Source organism: Podarcis erhardii (assembly GCF_964252035.2).
Source record: "Podarcis erhardii genome assembly, chromosome: 1".
NCBI lineage: Eukaryota > Metazoa > Chordata > Lepidosauria > Squamata > Lacertidae > Podarcis > Podarcis erhardii.
In genome coordinates this window covers 24,659,964-24,679,411 of record NC_138497.1, presented here as the reverse complement: position 1 = coordinate 24,679,411, position 19,448 = coordinate 24,659,964, and the positions used below count along the sequence as shown (strand labels likewise).

Sequence of the window (19,448 nt, the reverse complement as noted above, 5' to 3'; positions counted from 1 at the left end):
TATTCTCCCTTCCTCATCCTTAAATAGTTGGTGAGCTTCGATTTTATTTTTAATATAGAGTACTACTCCCCTTTTTTTCTCTTTATCTGAGGAGATAAATTCATTCCCTAGCCTCCTATTGATCAAAATTTTCCTGTGTTTCTTAGCCACATGTGTCTCTTGAAGACATATGACATCTAGGTTTTTTTTTTTTTAATATATGCTCAATACCGTTCCGTTTCTTCTTATCGTTCATCCCATTGATGTTCCAACTCCATAATTTTAGTGTCATTTTTTTTTTTTTTTTAAAGAGTTAACCACTAATTAGATTTGGGTTTAAGTTTAAGTTTTTAGCTAAAGCCTTTCTGTTTCTTCTTCTTCTTCCTCTTCTTCGTCTTCCTCCAACTTTCTTCTAATCTGTTCTTCCTCTTCTCCCAGCTCTGAGTCCTCCCTCTGTCTTGTTCCACCTTCAGCTCCTTTCAGTTCCTCCTCTCCTTGTTGAAGTTCTTTGTATCTTCTGGTAAACTTTCCTATTTCCTCTGGGCTTGTTAATCTTCTTTTGACTCCTTTATAGAAAAAAGAGACGCCCTCCGGAAATTCCCAGCGGAAATCTATCCTGTTTTTTTTAAGCAGTTGCACCAGTGGTTTATAAGATTCTCTCCGTTTCAAGAGTCTTATAGGTATATCTTTGAAAATAATTACGTAGTTCCCGTCAATGTACAGTCTCTTCTCTCTGTTCCTCTGTAGAATCAAATTTCTCATCTCTCTATCTTTAAATGTGATTAGGCAATCCCCAGGAAATCTCTTTACTTTACTTGACTTAATTTTCATCCTGTAGGCATTTTGTATTGTCTTTGCCACCTCCTCCTCCTCTAATTCCATCCATTGTGCTATCTCTTTTATTAATCTTTCCTTTATATTTTCATTTTGTAGTTCCGGGATCTGTCTAAATCTTAAGTTCACTTCTCTTTGTTTTAATTCATTCATCGCGATAGAATCTTTTAATTCTTCCTGTGTTTTACTTAAATCTGCTATTTCATTTTTCATTTTTTCTTCTTCTCTTTTCATTTCTTTCATTTCCTGTTTAGTCTTTTTAAATCCCTCGTCTACTCTTTTCGCAACTTCTTTAATCTGTCCTTTAAGCTCGCTTACTGTCTCCTCGATTTTCTTGTCCATTTTTCCAATTTTGTTGTCTACCTGTTCTAATTTTGTCTCTAAATTTTTCTCACTTTGCTTTATTTCTGCAAACATCCTCAATATTTCTGTTCTAAATTCTGTTTCTTGTTTTGATGCTCTCCTATCTGTTGGGGTTCCCCCCTCCGTCCCTTTTTTTTGATTGTATGACATTATCACTGGTCTCTGAATAACAAATATTCCTCTAAACTATACCTGTCTAATATTCTTATCCTTACTAATTACAAATACATTTGACCACCAATGAGCATATATCGAATCTCAAACATCTGCCATCATATGCCAATAATAGAGAACATAACTGCTAATAGTAAAAGTCAAAAAGAAAACCAAATCAGAAAAGCCAGAGCACGGGATAGTGCCTCCAGTTCCCCTCTATTTATAGTATTTGGTCTGTTATCTCTTGCCCCCCCCAATGTCAAGGCAAGTTATATGATCGCTGATTCTTAAAAATAGTCAATTTGTAGTCTTCTTGCCCCTATTCGGGCTAATCCAACCGGGGTCTTCTTGCCCCTATTCGGGCTAATCCAACCGGGGTCTTAATGACCGTGGACCTTCTTTATGGATTTATGAGTCCGTGCCAGTCCCAATAATGATGATAAAGAGCAATATGACGGCAGTACTTAAAGCTTCATATATAATCCAAATTTAGATATCAATTTTAATATATTAACTGTTTTCAAGTTACCTATTCTTTACTAATAAACATTCGTATTCAGAGATATTAGTCCAGCAAGTAAAGTGAGATTTCTGCAAAGCTATCGCTTTACCGGTAGTCCAAAAAAAAAAGAAAGTCCAGGAGAAACTCAGCTAGAAATTTCCTCAGTTATCAAATAAGGCAGTGCAGTGTTAAGCACCTACCTTCGTGATAGATGGTCTATTTTCGCCCCCGAGAGAGTTTCTTATTTAGCTTTCCGAACAAAAAAAAAAAAAAAAAAAAAAAAAGTGGAAGAAGAGTGGCCACACAGCAAACATAAGGTAGTAGGGTGAGGTAGCCCCCCAAAGCTAGGGGTTATTTTATGATGTTTTATACCCCCAAAGTTAAACGTTTTTCCTTTTTTTTAAAGCCACTTAGATATGGCGTCTGCAGCTCCGTTCCTTTTCTGCCTTCCTTTCCTCCGCAATTAATATGGCGTCGGAGAGTCTTCTCACTGTTTAACTTTTCCACAGGGTTCTAAACGTCGATCTTCTCTATGTTTTCCGGGGTCTCCTACACTCTAGAGACTGGGTTCCCCTCTATCACGCCTCTTCTCTGCTCCCTCTTGACTCCCCCCTTTCCTTTAGAAAGAAAGGGTTTCTTTTTAAACTTTTAACTTATAAGTCCTGAGGGAGACGGAAACAGTAACCGCTAGCGGCAACTTACTTTCTCTTTAGGCTCTGCTCGCCGCGCTGCGTCTTTTTAAATGAAGTCAAAACCACCGCCGAACTCGAATTTCCCTCCTATCACTCGGAAACTTCCTTGTTGACCCACTCGTTATTAATATAAATATCTATTTTACGAGTCCGAGTTTCTTTATATCGAGAGCGGAGCGCTATCCCACGCAGGCTCGGGGCTTCGCTGAGTCGCCGTTGAAATCGCCGCTGTAATGGCTGCTCAACTGCCTACCGCTCGTTCCGTCGCACTCTTCACCTTTTTCCAAAGGTTACCTGACGACCGGACGAACGGCTGCTTGGCACTGCCGAGCACCTGGACCTCTGGACACCCACCAGAGGCTTAAACGGGAGGTTTTGGCGCCCTAAAAACCTCCTATTTTAGGCGAAACAGCTAGGGTTTCCTCCGCAGAAAGAACCCTCGCCTGCGATCGGTTCCGCGCTCCACCGGAAGTCACAATGTAAATTCCTTATTGCCTGAAACAGTTTGTATAAAAGATGTTTGTGACTTTTAAACGGACAACTTAAGTGCTTGCTTTGATTAATTGCAAATAGCTTTTGTTCTTTTTCTTCAATTTGACAGAATATTGCAAATTGTTCTCCTTACAGGCATTGTTTGAATACATTTTTCACCATGAGAATGATGTCAAGAATGTAAGTCTTATTTATTTCTAACTTAAAGGGCTCTTTTCAGTTGAAATGTTACTTTTGAGTATGAGATAGAAGTAGAATTTTCTTCAACTGGTATACAGTAGTTTTAAGTGGGGCAAAGTTTCAACTTCTGGAAAGGCAAAAGAGAAACTAAACTCACAACTCAAGAAGGCCCCTTGTTTTAAATTTATTTATTGCATTTATATCCCACCTTTCGTCCAAGGAGCACAACGTGGCATTAATAATAATAATAACAATAATAAATAATACTTTTATTGTCAATGTAAAACCTGTGTACAGTGAAATTAACCAAGCCTCCCCCCCAAACACTCAATCTCATTGCACTCTGTGTGCTTCTCGCACAACACACCACCTTGCAAGTCAGTTGCGCTATGTTATTTTCTGTTCTCATCCTCATTTAATCCCCACAACAACTCTGTGAGGTAGGTTTGGCTAAGAGTGCAGGATTGGCCCCAAGGTCACCTGGCTTCCTGGGCCTAGATACATTCACTCTTTAGTGGCTTTTCTCTCTCAGTACTGTGGGTATGAAGATTGTTGCTTATTTCAGCACCTCCCATCATGTGGCGTACCAGGTTTTTCACCAGCTACATCCATATTTGATAAATTATTGTTTTCAGAGCAGAAGTATACTAGCCATATAAATCATCACAGAATTCCCTCTAGTTGAGATAAACAATGCTTTCATTTTTGATATGTCCATGTATGTTCTATGCACCGTAACAACCCGTTCTGGGCAAGGCGCTTTACACATATGCAAGCAACACAAATGTACTGCTTGTGTGAGGCTTTGTTCCCTCCAGTACTTTCTCCCTCCAAGCTACAAGCTGTCTTTTCAGCTAGAAGGAATGAATGAAAGAAAAAAAGCTTGAGTGTATATTTGCAGGAAACTGCTGGAGGGGAAAAGAGTCTAATAAAGAATGATGGGCACATGAGCTGATGCATGTGCATTGCCGAATTAAGACAGTTTTTCTTGAGTGGAACTTTTCCGCATTTAAATGGCTTAGGAATAGCAGGAATATATGTGATTTAAATATCCACTGATTTAAATTAAAACATTCCAAGTTCCATTTCTTCAACAATTATGTTGGTTTAACCAAGACTGGGAAGAACCAGGGGTCTTAAATCTTTTAAAGAATTTCCTTCTTAATAGAGCCCCCAGCCCCAGATTTTCCCCTTGAAACTGCTGATTGTTGAAAAACTGGGTATGATACAGAAGCTTATTAGGGAAATGCTATTGCACATACAGAATGCACATTGTGAGATCTGTGTACGCTTGACAAAGCTCCCCTCTGTGTGTCAGCCAGTGTTTCAAAATACTGTTCAATGGTGAAGAATTTAATGATTAGCTGGCTGCTACTGCCTTTTTTACAGCTCTCTAAACTCTACTCCCTCAGTCTCCAGCTTTATAAGCAGGCTAGTATGGTTTTGGGGAACTTGCACATTTTTTTGTATTAAATCTGCAAGCCCTGAAAGTGTTGATCCAATTAAAAGCAGATAATACTTGAGATGAGGAAGAGTCATGCTGCAGCACCTTAGCTATTAATTACATTTTTTGGCTTTGAGAGGTTTTTTAGATGCATTTATGAAATACATCTGTTAATTCTGCAAGTCCTTAAAACTGATGAGGTTATTACTTTCCTTTCTGGTTTTCACCTAATAGAGCATTTTAAAAACAGTCAAAACCCAGTATTTTTCTCTCGTGTTGCATTCTTTGCTTTAATCTTTTTTCTTTTATTTTTTTACACGTTACTAATCCGTGTGTGTGTATGTGTTTAAATCTCATAAGGGTTTTGTTTTTTAAGGCTTTAGATTTGGCAGCATATGCCACGCAACACGCTCAGTTCAAGGACTGGTGGTGGAAAGTTCAAATTGGGAAATGTTATTACAGGTAAAATATCTCACCCGTTCTTAAACCTGGGGCTCAGTCCAGTCTGCTCGACCCAGTGAATGTCCCAGAGGGAGATCCCCATAGGGCAGGGATAGCCAGCATGGTGTTCTTTGGGTATTGTTGGACTCCAGCTCTCATCAGCCCCAGTAAGCTTGGCAAATGATGAGAGATGACTGGAGTTGTATCCCAACAACATCTAGAGGACACCACATTGGCTGTCCCTGACATAGGACATAACAGAGGCCTGGTCCACACCTGTCAACCCTTTCCTTATCTCTGTCCAGCTTTCCCATCTATTTAGTTCAATCCAAGCAGAAAAAGACAGGCTGAGAGTTTCTTGTTCCCCTGCCATGGGCTATCTACTACTTTTGACAGGGTTTAGCAAGATCAATTCAAGGGGAGGTGGGGAAGACTAAAATTTTAATTTCCAATGTCCTATTTCCCCCTAATTTTTCCACGTTGATGGTGCTTTTTAATTTAGAATATTTATAAAAATGTAATCTCTCCCCTGCCATGTTTCTATAGTTTTGTCATACCTTTTATTGCGTTTTCCCTCAGGCTAGGATTATATCGTGAAGCAGAAACACAGTTTAAATCCGCTTTGAGACAACAGGATATGGTAGATACAGTACTGTATTTGGCAAAAGTAAGTTGGACTTTACAATGAAAAAATTAATCATTTCAGATTAAAAGTTTGAAACTGTAACCTGGAAGTGCGGTGATGGCAGTGCTGAAGCCCTTGAATTTGAATGTTTTCAAAATATCAATATTTTAACCTTTTTACAGGTTGGTCAAGGATTTTATCTGTTCTTGTTAATAAAATTGTTTGGCTTTGTTTTTCAGTTACTAATGCAGTTTTCTAGACCTCCTTTCTTTTTAGCTGCATGCATTTGGTTAGTTTTAATAACTCTCTAGGCTTAATAACTCTTAAGCCATCACTCTTACCGCAATTCTGGTACAGTGGTAGGGTAAAGGTAAAGGTAAAGGTACCCCTGCCCGTACGGGCCAGTCTTGACAGACTCTAGAGTTGTGCGCTCATCTCACTCTAGAGGCTGGGAGCCAGCGCTGTCCACAGACACTTCCGGGTCACGTGGCCAGCGTGACAAGCTGCATCTGGCTAGCCAGCGCAGCGCACGGAAACGCCGTTTACTTTCCCGCTGGTAAGCGGTCCCTATTTATCTACTTGCACCCAGGGGTGCTTTCCAACTGCTAGGTTGGCAGGCGCTGGGACCGAATGACGGGAGCGCACCCCGCCGTGGGGATTCGAACCGCCGACCATGCAATCGGCAAGTCCTAGGCGCTGAGGTTTTACCCACAGCGCTACCTGCGTCCGAGGTACAGTGGTACCTCGGGTTAAGTACTTAATTTGTTCCGGAGGTCCATTCTTAACCTGAAACTGTTCTTAACCTGAAGCACCACTTTAGCTAATGGGGCCTCCTGCTGCTGCTGCGCTGCCGGAGCATGATTTCTGTTCTCATCCTGAAGCAAAGTTCTTAACCTGAAGCACTATTTCTGGGTTAGCGGAGTCTGTAACCTGAAGCGTATGTAACCCGAAGTACCACTGTATCTGTAATATTCCTTGGTGCTGCAAGTAGCAAACTTGCACTGATTTCCTCGTCCATCACATGTATTGTCACCCCCTACCCTATTTATGCAAAAACCAGCATTTCTAATTAGCTATATGTACAATATTGTGGATAAAAGCAGAGCTGGCTTTTCGCCTTTAGTGGTGCGCACCACTGAAGGGACAGAACAGTTGAATTGCTTGCTTAGTTATGTGTGGCTTCAACTGAAACTTCTCTAGCTGTGTGAAACCCCCATCTCTCCCTTTCTCCTTTCTCTTTCCTCCTCTCCTCCCCCCAATATGTTGCTTTTCAGAATCAACAAGGTACCATGTAATCTTCCGTTATATGTAAATCTGTCACTGAATGTGTTTATATCAAGGGGAGCAATTATGGAAAGCTGTTGAAAGAGAAATAGGTTCAGGTGTTAAAGAACTGAGAAGAAACAAGACAAGCACAATGCAGACATTTAAAAAACTTTTTAATGCAGGTATTGCTGGGATTAATCCTTTGGGAGCTGCTATATATCTTATAAACAGACAGAAATTTACAGTGAAGACTGCTTTAGATGCAATATAAGACTGACGTATAGAAATGAGTGTTTCGGAGAGTCGATTGTTGTGGTTAAACTGCTTAAAATGACCTCCTTTATTGGTAATATCATTTTGAGATGGTCAGAGTCCAGCATGCCTTTTAATAAAAATGAACCTAGCCAATCTCATTTATTCCTTCTCTCCAGGAAGCAATTACTTCTGTTTGTCAATAGAAGAGACAGTAGGGAGTAGTTGGCAAATGAATGCAGTGATCCTGGTGTTCTTATTTCTATTGCTTTTTACAAAGACACATTTTCAAGATGTTCTGTATCCTGTTAGTCACATAATTCTTGCTGAAGGTGCCTTTTCAAAGGAGACGGTTGTCTTTCAGTGCAAAATTTGGGAGGATTTGCTATTGTAGTCATAGTAATTTGTTTCCTCGCGAAAAGAGTTGGGTACTGTTTGTACTACTTTGTGCTTTTGCTTTATTGCCTATTTCATTTAATGAGAACACCAGTGACAGTTGACTTTCTGTTCTTATGTATGCCGTGTCAGCAGTACATATTTTATCATGTTATTTCACTGGTATGCGTGACCTCAACAGGTTTTGCTCTCACAAAACAATATATTTACACCGTGCAGCTTGAAGAAATTGGTTGGGTATTGAGTTCACCTGCATAACAGGTTACCGTATTTTTCGTCCCATAGGATGCTCCGTCCCATAGGATGCACCTAGTTTTTTGGGGGGGAAATAAAGGAAAAAAAAATTTCCTTTATTTCCCCCCCAAAAGCAGGTCGGGGAAACCGAACCAGGTCGAGGAACGGCGCTGCGCCTCCCTGCTGTCCCCCGAGCTTGTGGGGCTGGCCGATGTCTGCCTCAGGCGGCAGGCTGCTATCCGCAGTGTGGGGAACCCTGCGGGGAACTCCTGCAGGGCTCCCCACGCTGCGGATGTCTGCCCGGCGCATGGGGCGCTCTGCTTCAGGGCGCCCCGCCTGCCGGGCGGCAGGCTGCTATCCGCAGCGTGGGGAGCCCTGCGGAGAACTCCCACAGGGCTGCCTAGGCTGCGGATGTGTTCCCGAAGCGCCGGGCGCTCTGCTTTCAGCGCGCCCGGCGTTCCAGGAAGCAGGCTGCTATCCGCAGCCTAGACAGCCCTGTGTGAACTCCCGCAGGGCTGCCTAGGCTGCGGATGTCTTCCTGAAGCCTGGAGAGCGAGAGGGGTCGGTGCGCATCGACCCCTCTCGCTCTCCAAGCTTCAGCGAAAGCCTGCATTCGCCCTATAGGACGCACCCAGATTTCCCCTTCATTTTTGGAGGGGAAAAAGTGCGTCCTATAGGGCGAAAAATACGGTATATGCCTATTCCTCTAGCTAAATCTGTTAGGGCCCAAGCAGAGGGAAACTTGGTGTTTTCCCTGTCAGCCATGAGCTTTTTCCACCATGTGACTCTCTGGCATACAACTGAAATGAGTCCTGGAAAGTGTAGAGAAGCAGTTTCCCACCCTTTTATATTATTCCTTGATGCTGCCTTGTTCAGAGACTTTTATGTAGCACCTATACAACAAACAGCTACTTGTCAGATGTTAGAATCATTCTAGCCATTGATGCAGATGCACCCATCATTTATTTGCTCAGGTGTATTCCCGCTTAGACCAGCCTCTGACAGCTTTAAATGTTTTCAAGCAAGGATTAGAACGGTTTCCTGGAGAAGTCTCCCTCATTTGTGGTATTGCCAGGATCCATGAGGTATGTAAAACAAGTTTCTATTGTAAACGAAGCAAAGTTACAGGGAACCAGGCAGAGGGCCTTCTCAGTAGTGGCGCCCGCCCTGTGGAACGTCCTCCCATCAGATGCCAAAGAAATAAACAATTATTTGACTTTTAGAAGACAACTGAAGGCAGCCCTGTTTAGGGAAATTTCTAATGTTTGAAGTTTTCTTCTGTTTTAATGCTTTGTTGAAAGCCACACAGAGTGGCTGGGGAAACCCAGCCAGATGGGTGGGGTATAAATTATTATTAAACAAAGATAAGTGTTCAGCGTGCCCATTTTTGTCCTCAAAAATTCACTGCACTAATTTCCAGCATGTTGTAATGCAAGTCACATTATTCAGTGCTTGACGTGGGAAGCTTGAACCAAGCCTACCCATTGTTGTTGTTATTGTTGTTTAGTCGTTTAGTCGTGTCCAACTCTTCGTGACCCCATGGACCAGAGCACGCCAGGCACTCCTGTCTTCCACTGCCTCCCGCAGTTTGGTCAGACTCCTGTTTGTAGCTTCGAGAACACTGTCCAACCATCTCGTCCTCTGCCGTCCCCTTCTCCTTGTGCCCTCCATCTTTCCCAACATCAGGGTCTTTTCCAGGGAGTCTTCTCTTCTCATGAGGTGGCCAAAGTATTGGAGCCTCAGCTTCACGATTTGTCCTTCCAGTGAGCCCTCAGGGCTAATTTCCTTCAGAATGGATAGGTTTGATCTTCTTGCAGTCCATGGGACTCTCAAGAGTCTCCTCCAGCACCATAATTCAAAAGCATCAATTCTTCGGCGATCAGCCTACCCATTATTGTAGTCTTATTCTGGAATATAGGAACATAGAAAGCTTTATGATACAGAAAGTCAAGTCACTGATCCATCTCACTCTGAAATGTTTTACACTGGCCAGAAGTGGTTCTCCACATTTTCAGACTGGAAGATGGTATAGATTGAACCTGGGGCTTTTTTGCATTCAGTGCACACCCCTTCTGAGTTCTGTTGCAATTTTCTTTCTAGCTTCAAACAACTTCAAAGGCAAATCTGCATTTAGTCCAGTGAGGCATTGCCTGCTATTGACCTTGCAGTCCTCTGTCTTCCTCTAGCATTTGTTGTTCACTTCAAACAGAAGAAACAAACGTCTGAGCGGGCAAAGAACCTGTCAGAAGGACTTTTCATAGACCGATACTGAGTTAATCAGTATTTGTCATTTGGGGATTCATTTATGCTAGTAAGAATTCCTGCAGTGAATCACTCCACTTCACTTTCAGCAGAGTGTATATTTTTCAGTATTTATTTATATAAATATGTACAAAATACTTTCTGTAAGCTCCTTGAAGGAGCTTACAGAATATAACATTCAATGAAGGAGTTCACAAAAGATAAACAAGTTGGGTGAATACAACTTAAAAACAAGATTAAAATACAACAATTAAAATATTGAAACATTAAAATATTAAAATGCAGCCTCATTACAGGAAGAGAAAGGAAAAAGAAAAAAGAAAGAGGGGGAGGTTATCAAATTGGCTCCAAGCCAAAGGCCAGGTGGAACAACTCTGTCTTACAGGCCCTGTGGAAAGAAAGCAGATCCTGCAGGGCCCTGGTCTCAAGAGGCAGAGCGTTCCACCAGGCTGGAGCCAGTGTTGAAAAGGCCCTGGCTCTGGTTGAAGCTAATCTAACTTCCTTAGGGCCCGGGACCACTAGGGTGTTGCTATTTATGGACCTTGAGGCTCTCCGTGGGGCATACCGGGATAGGCGGTCCCGTAGGTACGAGGGTCCTAGGCCGTGAAGGGCTTTAAAGGTCAAAACCAGCACCTTAAATCTGACCCTGTACTCTACCGGGAGCCAGTGCAGTGTGAAAAGCACTGGGTGAATATGCTCCCATGGCAGAGACCCCGTGAGGAGCCTCGCTGCAGCATTCTGCACCCGCTGGAGTTTCTGGGACAGCTTCAAGGGCAGCCCTGCGTAGAGCGAATTACAGTAGTTGCATGGATCACTGTGGCCAGGTCGGGGCGGGAAATAGTAATTAAGGTAACTATTCTAAAAAAGAGTTACTGGAGACTTATTTCTGAATAAACAATCCACACATAATAAACAGAATAGCTCAAGGTAAACTAAAAAAAGATAGCCACTGTCTTGAAAACAGTTATTTGCCAACTTGTAACATAACAGGAGCTAGAGAGGGAGGAGGATCATTCAGCAATATAAAATATAGTAGATGGGTGGAATGCAATGCATCTGTTTTTAAGATGAAAGCCTGTTAATGCTATTAAAGGGTTTGCAATGCTAATTTTATAATGAAGATACAGATGTTTTTGAATTCAAGATTTTTCAAGAGTTTTGTAGTTTTGTCTGATGTGTAACTTTGTCTTCATTTTGCTAGGCACTATTATATATTTATGCAGAGAACAGTTGTTTAACAACTACCATCTAACATTTACTGCAACATTGTTCCAGAAATGTGTGCATGCACACGAAAGCTCATACCAAGAACTGACTTAGTTGGTCTTTAAGGTGCTACTGGAAGGAATTTGTATTGTTCCAGAAAGAATTTGAAATGTTGTTTTGTTTACAATTTCCTTTAAAAAGAAAAAGCTCAGGGCAGCTATATCGTGAACATTCCACATTGTACTTTTTGTTCTCCCTTTTCTGTGGAATTGCTCTAATAGCAGAGGACTGGGAGAGTAGCTTGGCCTTTGATCAACCACTCCAATGTGAATGTGTCTACTCAGAAGTAAGCACCATTAAGTTCAATGGCACTTACATCAAGGTAAGTGGGCCTGTAGCCCCAGGGAGGCTTGCCAGTGCCTTACACTTTAACAACCAAGCTTTTAAGTGGCCCTTAAAAAAACTTTTGTCCATGATTGTTTACCTAACCTACTCTGTCAATCAGAAGAGTGTTTCCATGCTATAGGAAACTGATGCTACTATGCAGTACTGTTTACCTTGTTGCAGCCTATAAATAGCAGGAGAAACCCAATAGCATGCCTACTTACTGTGAGTAGGCTTGGAGAAAACATATGGAGTGCTATTTAAAATTATCGTTCTGCAGTATAGTTGCTCTTTGGCAATAAAGAGGTAGGTGGAGAAGAGGCAATTTGCAAGAAGGCATATAAACTTGGGGTGCTGTATACTGTCTAATAAAACTTGTATAATCTCTGTTCCGTTTTGTCTCTGCTTATTATTTGAAATATTACTGTTTATAGTTTTATGTATATATCAAAGCTACTCTTACAATGTGTCAATGCTCCCATCTGTAGGAAATGAACAACATTTCTGCTGCTGCAGAGTGCTATAAAGATGTCTTAAAACAAGACAACACCCATGTGGAAGCCATTGCATGCATTGGAAGTAATCACTTTTATTCTGACCAGCCGGAGATAGCATTGCGTTTTTACAGGTAGGATGTGCATGTACATTTATTCAAGTCTTATGTCAGCTGAAAAGGAAAACTAATGGCTGGTGTAGATCTGGGGATGGGGGCATGGCCAACTAAATGATATCTTTGCAAGAATCCTATTGTGATAGCCCTAGAAGGAACCTGTGTAGAATCTGTAGCCCTGTTTGTATAAAGCATCCTTAATAGGTTTCTATGCAACCTTTTCTCCAAAATGCACTAGAAGAATTAGTCCCTTATTTCTGAGCTGCTCTTATTAGTTCTACCTGCCTGTAGTATACAGCCATTAATTCACCACATATCCCCGAAGGCTGTGGCAAACATTTGTGTTCCTTTTTCTGTTAAGTGTTCTGAATGTTCTCAATGTTAAAATTGTTTTTCCTCTTATCCGGAACATAGATTTTCTGCCTAAATAATGCACTTGAGTTCCTTTTCTGGGCTTTCCCCAGCAGTTTCTGTGAGCCATTTGTAGCAATTATGACTCCACAGAACAAAGGGTGGCTTTGTTGTCTGATGAAAGCTCTTTGGCAGAAAGATGAGGTATAATTTTAAATGATAAATAAATAAAATTTCAAAGAGGTGTGTGCTTGAGTGCTGGACAGAATGAGCCTCCGCAGAAACCCAGAAACAAAGGGGAATGCTTTTTTTACCCTTTACTTTCTAGATATTGCAAAGGTATATTTGGTATTTGAAAGGTTATGCCATTAGAAATGTTTTGGACCTGATGAAACAACAGACTTTATGACAACAGAAGTGCTTTCTGGGGTTGCATTGTTTGACTGTTCTACTTAGAGGTGCTCCTCGTGGGAGATGATGATGATGGCTGAACAGTATTTAGAAAAGTCCCATCAAATTGTTTTGCTTTTGGGAGATAAGGGGGTGGTGTGGGGGGTAGAAATACATGAGTGCCAAAGAATAATTTCACCCATTTTAATATAAATTTTACAATAGTGTCACTTGATCATTTTAAGGCCAGCTTTCTATATTAGAAAGTGGGTGTTGAAGCTACTGTGAATGCTGAATTTGACTCTTGATCAAGACAGAGGCCCTGTGGATAGGCTATTTCCTTGTCTGGGAATTTGGGAAGCTGCCTCTTCTGGGTGGAGATGAACTCCCTCTGAAGTAGCAGGTGTGTAATCTGGGCATGCTCCAATACCCATCACTGCCAGTAGAGGTACAGGTGGACTCCATGCCAGCTGGAAAGAGTCCCATGTTGCAGTTCTTTCTCACTATCTTCTCTGATGCAGTTTTTTCAGGAGGGTTGGCAATAGTGTAGGAAGAACCGCTGGCTGTGTTTCTCCCGTGAGGTTTTGGTTTTCTGGTGTTGCTGAGTAGCGTGGAAAGAAATCATGCCACAGCAAAGGGTCAAATTACTATTTATACCTTCTTTCTCTTTTTCCCTAAAAATTATGTGAGTAGTGTTCATGCAATATATAAGTTGCTTTCATGATCCATACTACAAAAGAAAAACATTTATTTCCCCTCTTGAACTAGACGGCTCCTGCAGATGGGTATTTATAACAGCCAGCTCTTCAACAACCTGGGCCTCTGTTGTTTCTATGCCCAGCAGTATGACATGATTCTCAGCTCCTTTGAACGTGCCCTCTCTCTTGCTGAAAGTGAGGAGGAGGCTGCAGATGTGTGGTACAACTTGGGACATGTAGCTGTGGTAAGAGCCAGTACTAGTTAAGAATACTTCATTGAAACATTTGTATGGAAAGTTTCTGCTTGGACTAGGGATACAGACCTAGTTTTGAAGATCAAAAGGATGCAAAGAGGAGTGCTTTTGCTTTCTACATAGCAGAATCAATGTGAATGTTGGGGAAGACAGGAAAGGAAATAGGAGGGAATTGCAGCAAAAATAGATAAAGACACTTCAGAAGGCTGCTTAAAGTTGTCCCTTGCACTTAAAAGTCCCCCAGCCCAAGCCATATCAAAGTATTTCTGGACAAGCTTTTGTTCCTCTGTGGCAAAACACCCTGCACACACCTTTCAAGGGCACACTATTTCCTATGCTGCAATTGTAGCATTAAAAACTGCTCTGGTATTAAAGCCTGGCTCTGAATCAACCTAATGCAGTACAATGCTATGCCAGAGTAACTTCAAAAGACTTCCTCTTAACGTTGTCCACAACTCTGTGTATTAACAGATGTGCAATAATTGATTGAGATGCATACACACCACACACATAAATCAGTGCCCTTTGCCAGTCGCTGGGAGCAATTGTGGGATTCAGCAGCATACTGTCTGTAAGCCTAGAGTTTGCATGTAGCCAAGGACCAGAGCTCAGCGGTAGTAAAAGCGTTTTGCATTCAGAATTTCCCTGGTTTAAATCCTGATATCAGGGATGATGAGAGTTATAGTCCAACCACATCCTTACTCTTCCTCTAGAGCATGACAAAATGGTTAGTAGAATATGCCAGGCATGGTGATGGATGAGCTCATATGTGTATACACACACTACCCCCTCCCCAAGCAAGATCTCTGTGGGGGAAGGAGGCTGGCTCAACTTGTGTCTGAGCAGGTTTTCTCCCATTAATATTGCCCTCATGTGCAGCATAATCTTATCCATAGGAATCAATGGCCTCCCAAGGAAATAAGGGAAAATAAAGTGGTTCGGGTACTGTTCCAGGATCTAAGCGACTTGAGCTACATACATAGTCCTTCGATTGCTTCTGTTTCTTGGTTACGCTAAAGGGTGACAACGATGGCAACTTTTAAAAAAATATATGTTATTTTTGGCTTTTCCTCCTCAGGGAATAGGGGATATAAGCTTGGCTTATCAGTGCTTCAAACTTACCCTGGCCAACAACAATGATCACGCAGAAGCTTACAATAACTTGGCTGTGCTGGAGATGCAGAAAGGCCGCGTAGAGCAGGTTGGTATTCTGCTCTAAAGGAAAACAGTAGCTTACATATTGTTTCAGGGTAGTTGTTGCTTGAGATGAATGAAGGGTTAAGAGGCTTGGAAATCTCTGGACCTTTGGAAGTTCACATCTTTCCTGCTGATTTCATATTCTGATGTGTAATCTCCATTGTAAGAAGGAAGTGAGACACGGGCAACGTACACCCACCAGGAGCAACACCTCAATGCCTTCCATATGCGCTGTGTCAGAAAGATTGGGGGCATCATATGGCAGGACAGAGTCTCAAACAAATATGTGCTCTCCCGAGCCCACACGTTCACACTTCTGTCTCAGCGACATTTATGCTGGCTTGTTTGTGTATACAGAATGGAAGATGGCAGGATCCCCAAGGATTTGCTTTACGGGGAACTGGCTTCAGACACCAGGCCTGTTGGCAGACCAATTCTGTGTTACAAAGATGGCTGCAGATACGACATGAAGGCTGGCAACATTAACCCTGCTGTGTAGGTATCCCTTGCAGATACGACATGAAGGCTGGCAACATTAACCCTGCTGTGTAGGAATCCCTTGCAAACAACCACAGTGCCTAGAGACAGACAGGTGGTTTATCCGCAGCAGTGACCAGAGGAGACATGACTGCTGGGAGGAGCACAGACAGAAGAAGAAATGCCATGGTTCCTCTGTAACAGGGAAACCGACGGCTTCATTTGCCCCACCTGCAATAATGCATGTCTCTCCCATATTGGTCTCTACAACCACAGAAGGCGCTGTAACTCTCCAACAGTTTGACTTTACTCACAATGGCGCACTCTTCCATTGTTTCCCGAGAAAGACGGATGCAAAATAAAAATAAAAGTTCCATTGCAAGCACAGGTTTATTTACAGCATTCTTGCAGCATGCACTGTTTGAGAATTCTAAAGCTAGGAAACAGATCTGAAGATCGAGGTGAAAAGACCATAAACACCACCCTGAAACTGAGCATCAAAGTGGACTATATTTGTTGGTAGAGAGCAACAATAGAAATGCAGTGGGATCTTGCACCATTGGATTGTTGCACTAACCCAGAAATGGTACCTCGGGTTAATAACTTTGCTTCAGGATGAGAACAGAAATTGCGTGGTGGCAGCGGGAGGCCCCATTAGTGGTACCTCAGGTTAAGAACAGTTTCAGGTTAAGAACGGACCTCCAGAATGAATTACGTTCTTAACCCAAGGTACCACTGTATCTGTCATTACTCAAATTGCATGCACCTTTCTGAAAATGTCATCAATAGAGTGTGCCTTCGACTTGCCATTTGGTTGACTGTGAGCAAGATTGATGAATTTCTTAATTGAATAGTAAAATTGTTTAAGGGGGATTTAAATTTTCAGCAGATAAGCTACAGTACAATATGCAGTCCTTAGATCTCTGTTTCTAAGCAGCAAGTTGCTTTCAAGGCTACTATATAAATATTCTAGCAATTGCCATGGCAACATTCAAATGTACTCCTGCATTCCTTGTAGTGATAGATGAAGATCAGTTTTACAGAGCCATATTCAGTTGGCCTATGCTTGGGCTTCATTTGTAGCTTAAGGTATGATAACAGTGAAAGAAGAAGTGGCTTGTTGCAAGCTGTTTAAAAAACCATTGTCACTTGAGTTCAAGAAACTTTCAGTGCATTTGCAGTTCATGTGCTTGAGGTTTACCTCCTGAAGCTTAGAAATCACCACACTTTCCCCACTCAGCAACGACCTCTTCTTCATAATCAGGAGTACCTTTAAGTCAAGGGTAGCTGGACTGCAGCATACAAACAGCCTGCCAAGGGATTTTGGGGTGGCTTGCAAACCTCCCCCCAAAAAACAATTTTCAATGTTTAATTGCCTTCATTGGGCTTTCACAAGTGCCCTTAGATAAGTTTTGCTTCTTTTTAACTTAGTTGGGGCTTCTCAGAGCTATTTTTCTAGCAAAAGAGGTTCTGGAACTCACCATGAACACCTCCCTTGTTCTCTTAGAATGGCAATGGCGCCCTCCTCAGAGGTGCTGGAACTGAGTCCTGGGGATTTCCAGCTGAAGAAAAGCCCTGGGGCTTCTTAAAAAAAACCAAATGTCTAATCGATTATTTCCTGTTGCTGCTTCTAGGTGTGCTCTTAATAGCACTACTCCTTAAAAGCCCTTTCAATTTACTTCTATTAACTGCTGGTTGCATTATCCCTCCCACTGTGATGCCTGCAGCAGCTGATGATTAATGATCGTTCCCGAGTGCTGCCAAAGGCATCGAAGCAGGACAAACAGTGCAGCCAGCCAGCAATTAATAGAAGTGAAGTTAATAGAAACAGTTATAGATAGGTAGCCGTGTTGGTCTGCCATAGTCAAAACAAAATAAAAAAATTCCTTCCAGTAGCACCTTAAAGACCAACTAAGTTAGTTCTAGGTATGAGCTTTCATGTGCATGCACACTTCTTCAGATACACTGAAACAGAAGTCACCAGACCCTTCTAAATAGTGGGAAGGTGGGGAGGGGTATTACTCAGAAGGGTGGTGGGAATGGGTGATTGGCAGATAGCTGTGATGAGCCTGTTGACGACTCTTAACGACTGCAATAGGTCTTACAGGAAAAAGCAAGGGGTGAGAAGGTGAAAAATGGCTTTGTCATGTATAATGAGATAAGAATCCAATGTCTTTGTTCAGACCAGGTCTCTCAATGTCTTTGTTCAGACCAGGTCTCTCCAGGACACTGTTGGCATTTGATGGCATACACAATGTTAGACGATGAGCAATTAAATAGTCCCGAGATGGTATGTGTGATGTTGTTGGGGCCAGTAATGGTGTTGTCCGGGTGTATGTGGCAGCAAAGTTGGCATCTGGGTTTATTGCAGGCTCTGGTGCCAGTGTCCGTGTTAAGTCTGGTAGTAGAATTATTGTGGGTTAGGAGTTGTTTAAGATTGGGTGGCTGTCTGTAGGCAATGAAAGGTCTTCCTCCCAGAGCTTGAGAAAGAGAACTGTCATTGTCCAGGAGAGGTTGTAGATCTCTGATGATGCGTTGTACTGTTTTAACTTGGGAGCTGTATGTGATGACTAGAGGTGTTCTGTTATTTTCTTTTTTGGGTCTGTCTTGCAGCAAGTTCTCTCTGGGTATCAATCCTTGCTGTTACCTTGAATTAACTTCCCTGTTGCTGCTTAGAAACCAAAGTTGATGCGGTTAGAATCCTGAAGTAGCAGCTCTGTGACAACATTTATTAAAAAAACACATAAATCCATCACCCAATTCCACCCCATGTTTGCTTGATCCATGGCTTTCATAAATTGTACTTCTCAGAAGCAGATCACGATGCTGGCAATTTCTTTGCCGCTTAGGCTGGGCAACTGAGTGCTGTGCGAATTGGGGGTCAGGCTGCATATATGCACAGTGTATCATCCTTCATGTCTTCCTGTGACAGCCTGTTTTTCCGTGAGCCTCCGGGAAACACTAAGATAAGAATTCTGCTGTCCAAGCACTTCAAAGGACAGAACATTTGTCAATTCTAATCCTTCGTCATCCTGCAAGAATAAAGCTGGAGGGTGAGCAGATAGGGAGGGGAACTGCACATTTGCAGGGTTTGGGGGTAATGCTAATTTCAGAGTAGGCTGCATGTGTGTGGGTGCATATAATGTTTTATAAAATTATATAACATTGCATAACATATCTCCTGCTAACGCTGACAGTTGCTAATGTTGAGGAATGTTACAGCAGCCCCGCTTGAGAAATGGGCAGTAGATCAGTGGTAGAGAACTGTTTTGTATGCTGAACGCCCCCAGTTCATTCCCTAGCACCCTCTAGGCAGGGTTGGAAAGACCTTTGTCTGTGGGGGCCTGCAGCCAATCCATGTACCTAAACTGAGCTAGATGGACCCGTGTCTGAAACTGGAACCTTAATTTCCCCTGTGGATGAGAGGGTTATGACAGAATATGATGAGATGCTGAGATCAGCTTAGAAAATGTATTTAAACTACATCAGCAGAAGACCAGCGAATGTATTTCAGTTTATGAAGGATGCAAACCATAATAAATCAAAGGAAAATCAAAGTCACATTATAAAGAAGAGAGCCTTAGGGATTGAGAAATAGAGGGTGCAAAGTATGCAAGGGGAAAACTGGGATACAGCGATTTCATGTGAAAATAAAGTATGCAATAAAACTGTTTAAACATCAGGTAAAGTGGTGGTTACGCACAAGGATTACAGTATGCAAAATTAAAAGAAACTACAACTTTACCACCCAAACCCCACCAGC

At 42.1% G+C, this 19,448-nt stretch overlaps 1 protein-coding gene across 3 annotated transcripts in view; it reads left to right on the top strand.

Annotated features, from left to right (window-relative positions):
* TTC8 (tetratricopeptide repeat domain 8) overlaps window positions 1-19,448 on the top strand; it is a 44,388-nt gene that overhangs the window by 21,565 nt on the left and 3,375 nt on the right. For 2 of the 3 annotated variants that reach the window (XM_081863311.1, XM_081863310.1), the window contains 7 exons: window positions 3,154-3,198; window positions 5,019-5,104; window positions 5,663-5,750; window positions 8,831-8,941; window positions 12,197-12,336; window positions 13,828-14,002; window positions 15,090-15,212. In XM_081863311.1, the coding sequence (XP_081719437.1) occupies window positions 3,154-3,198; window positions 5,019-5,104; window positions 5,663-5,750; window positions 8,831-8,941; window positions 12,197-12,336; window positions 13,828-14,002; window positions 15,090-15,212 (768 nt within the window). The remainder of the gene's footprint in view (window positions 1-3,153; window positions 3,199-5,018; window positions 5,105-5,662; window positions 5,751-8,830; window positions 8,942-12,196; window positions 12,337-13,827; window positions 14,003-15,089; window positions 15,213-19,448) is intronic. The other variant, XM_081863309.1, reaches the window with a different exon arrangement.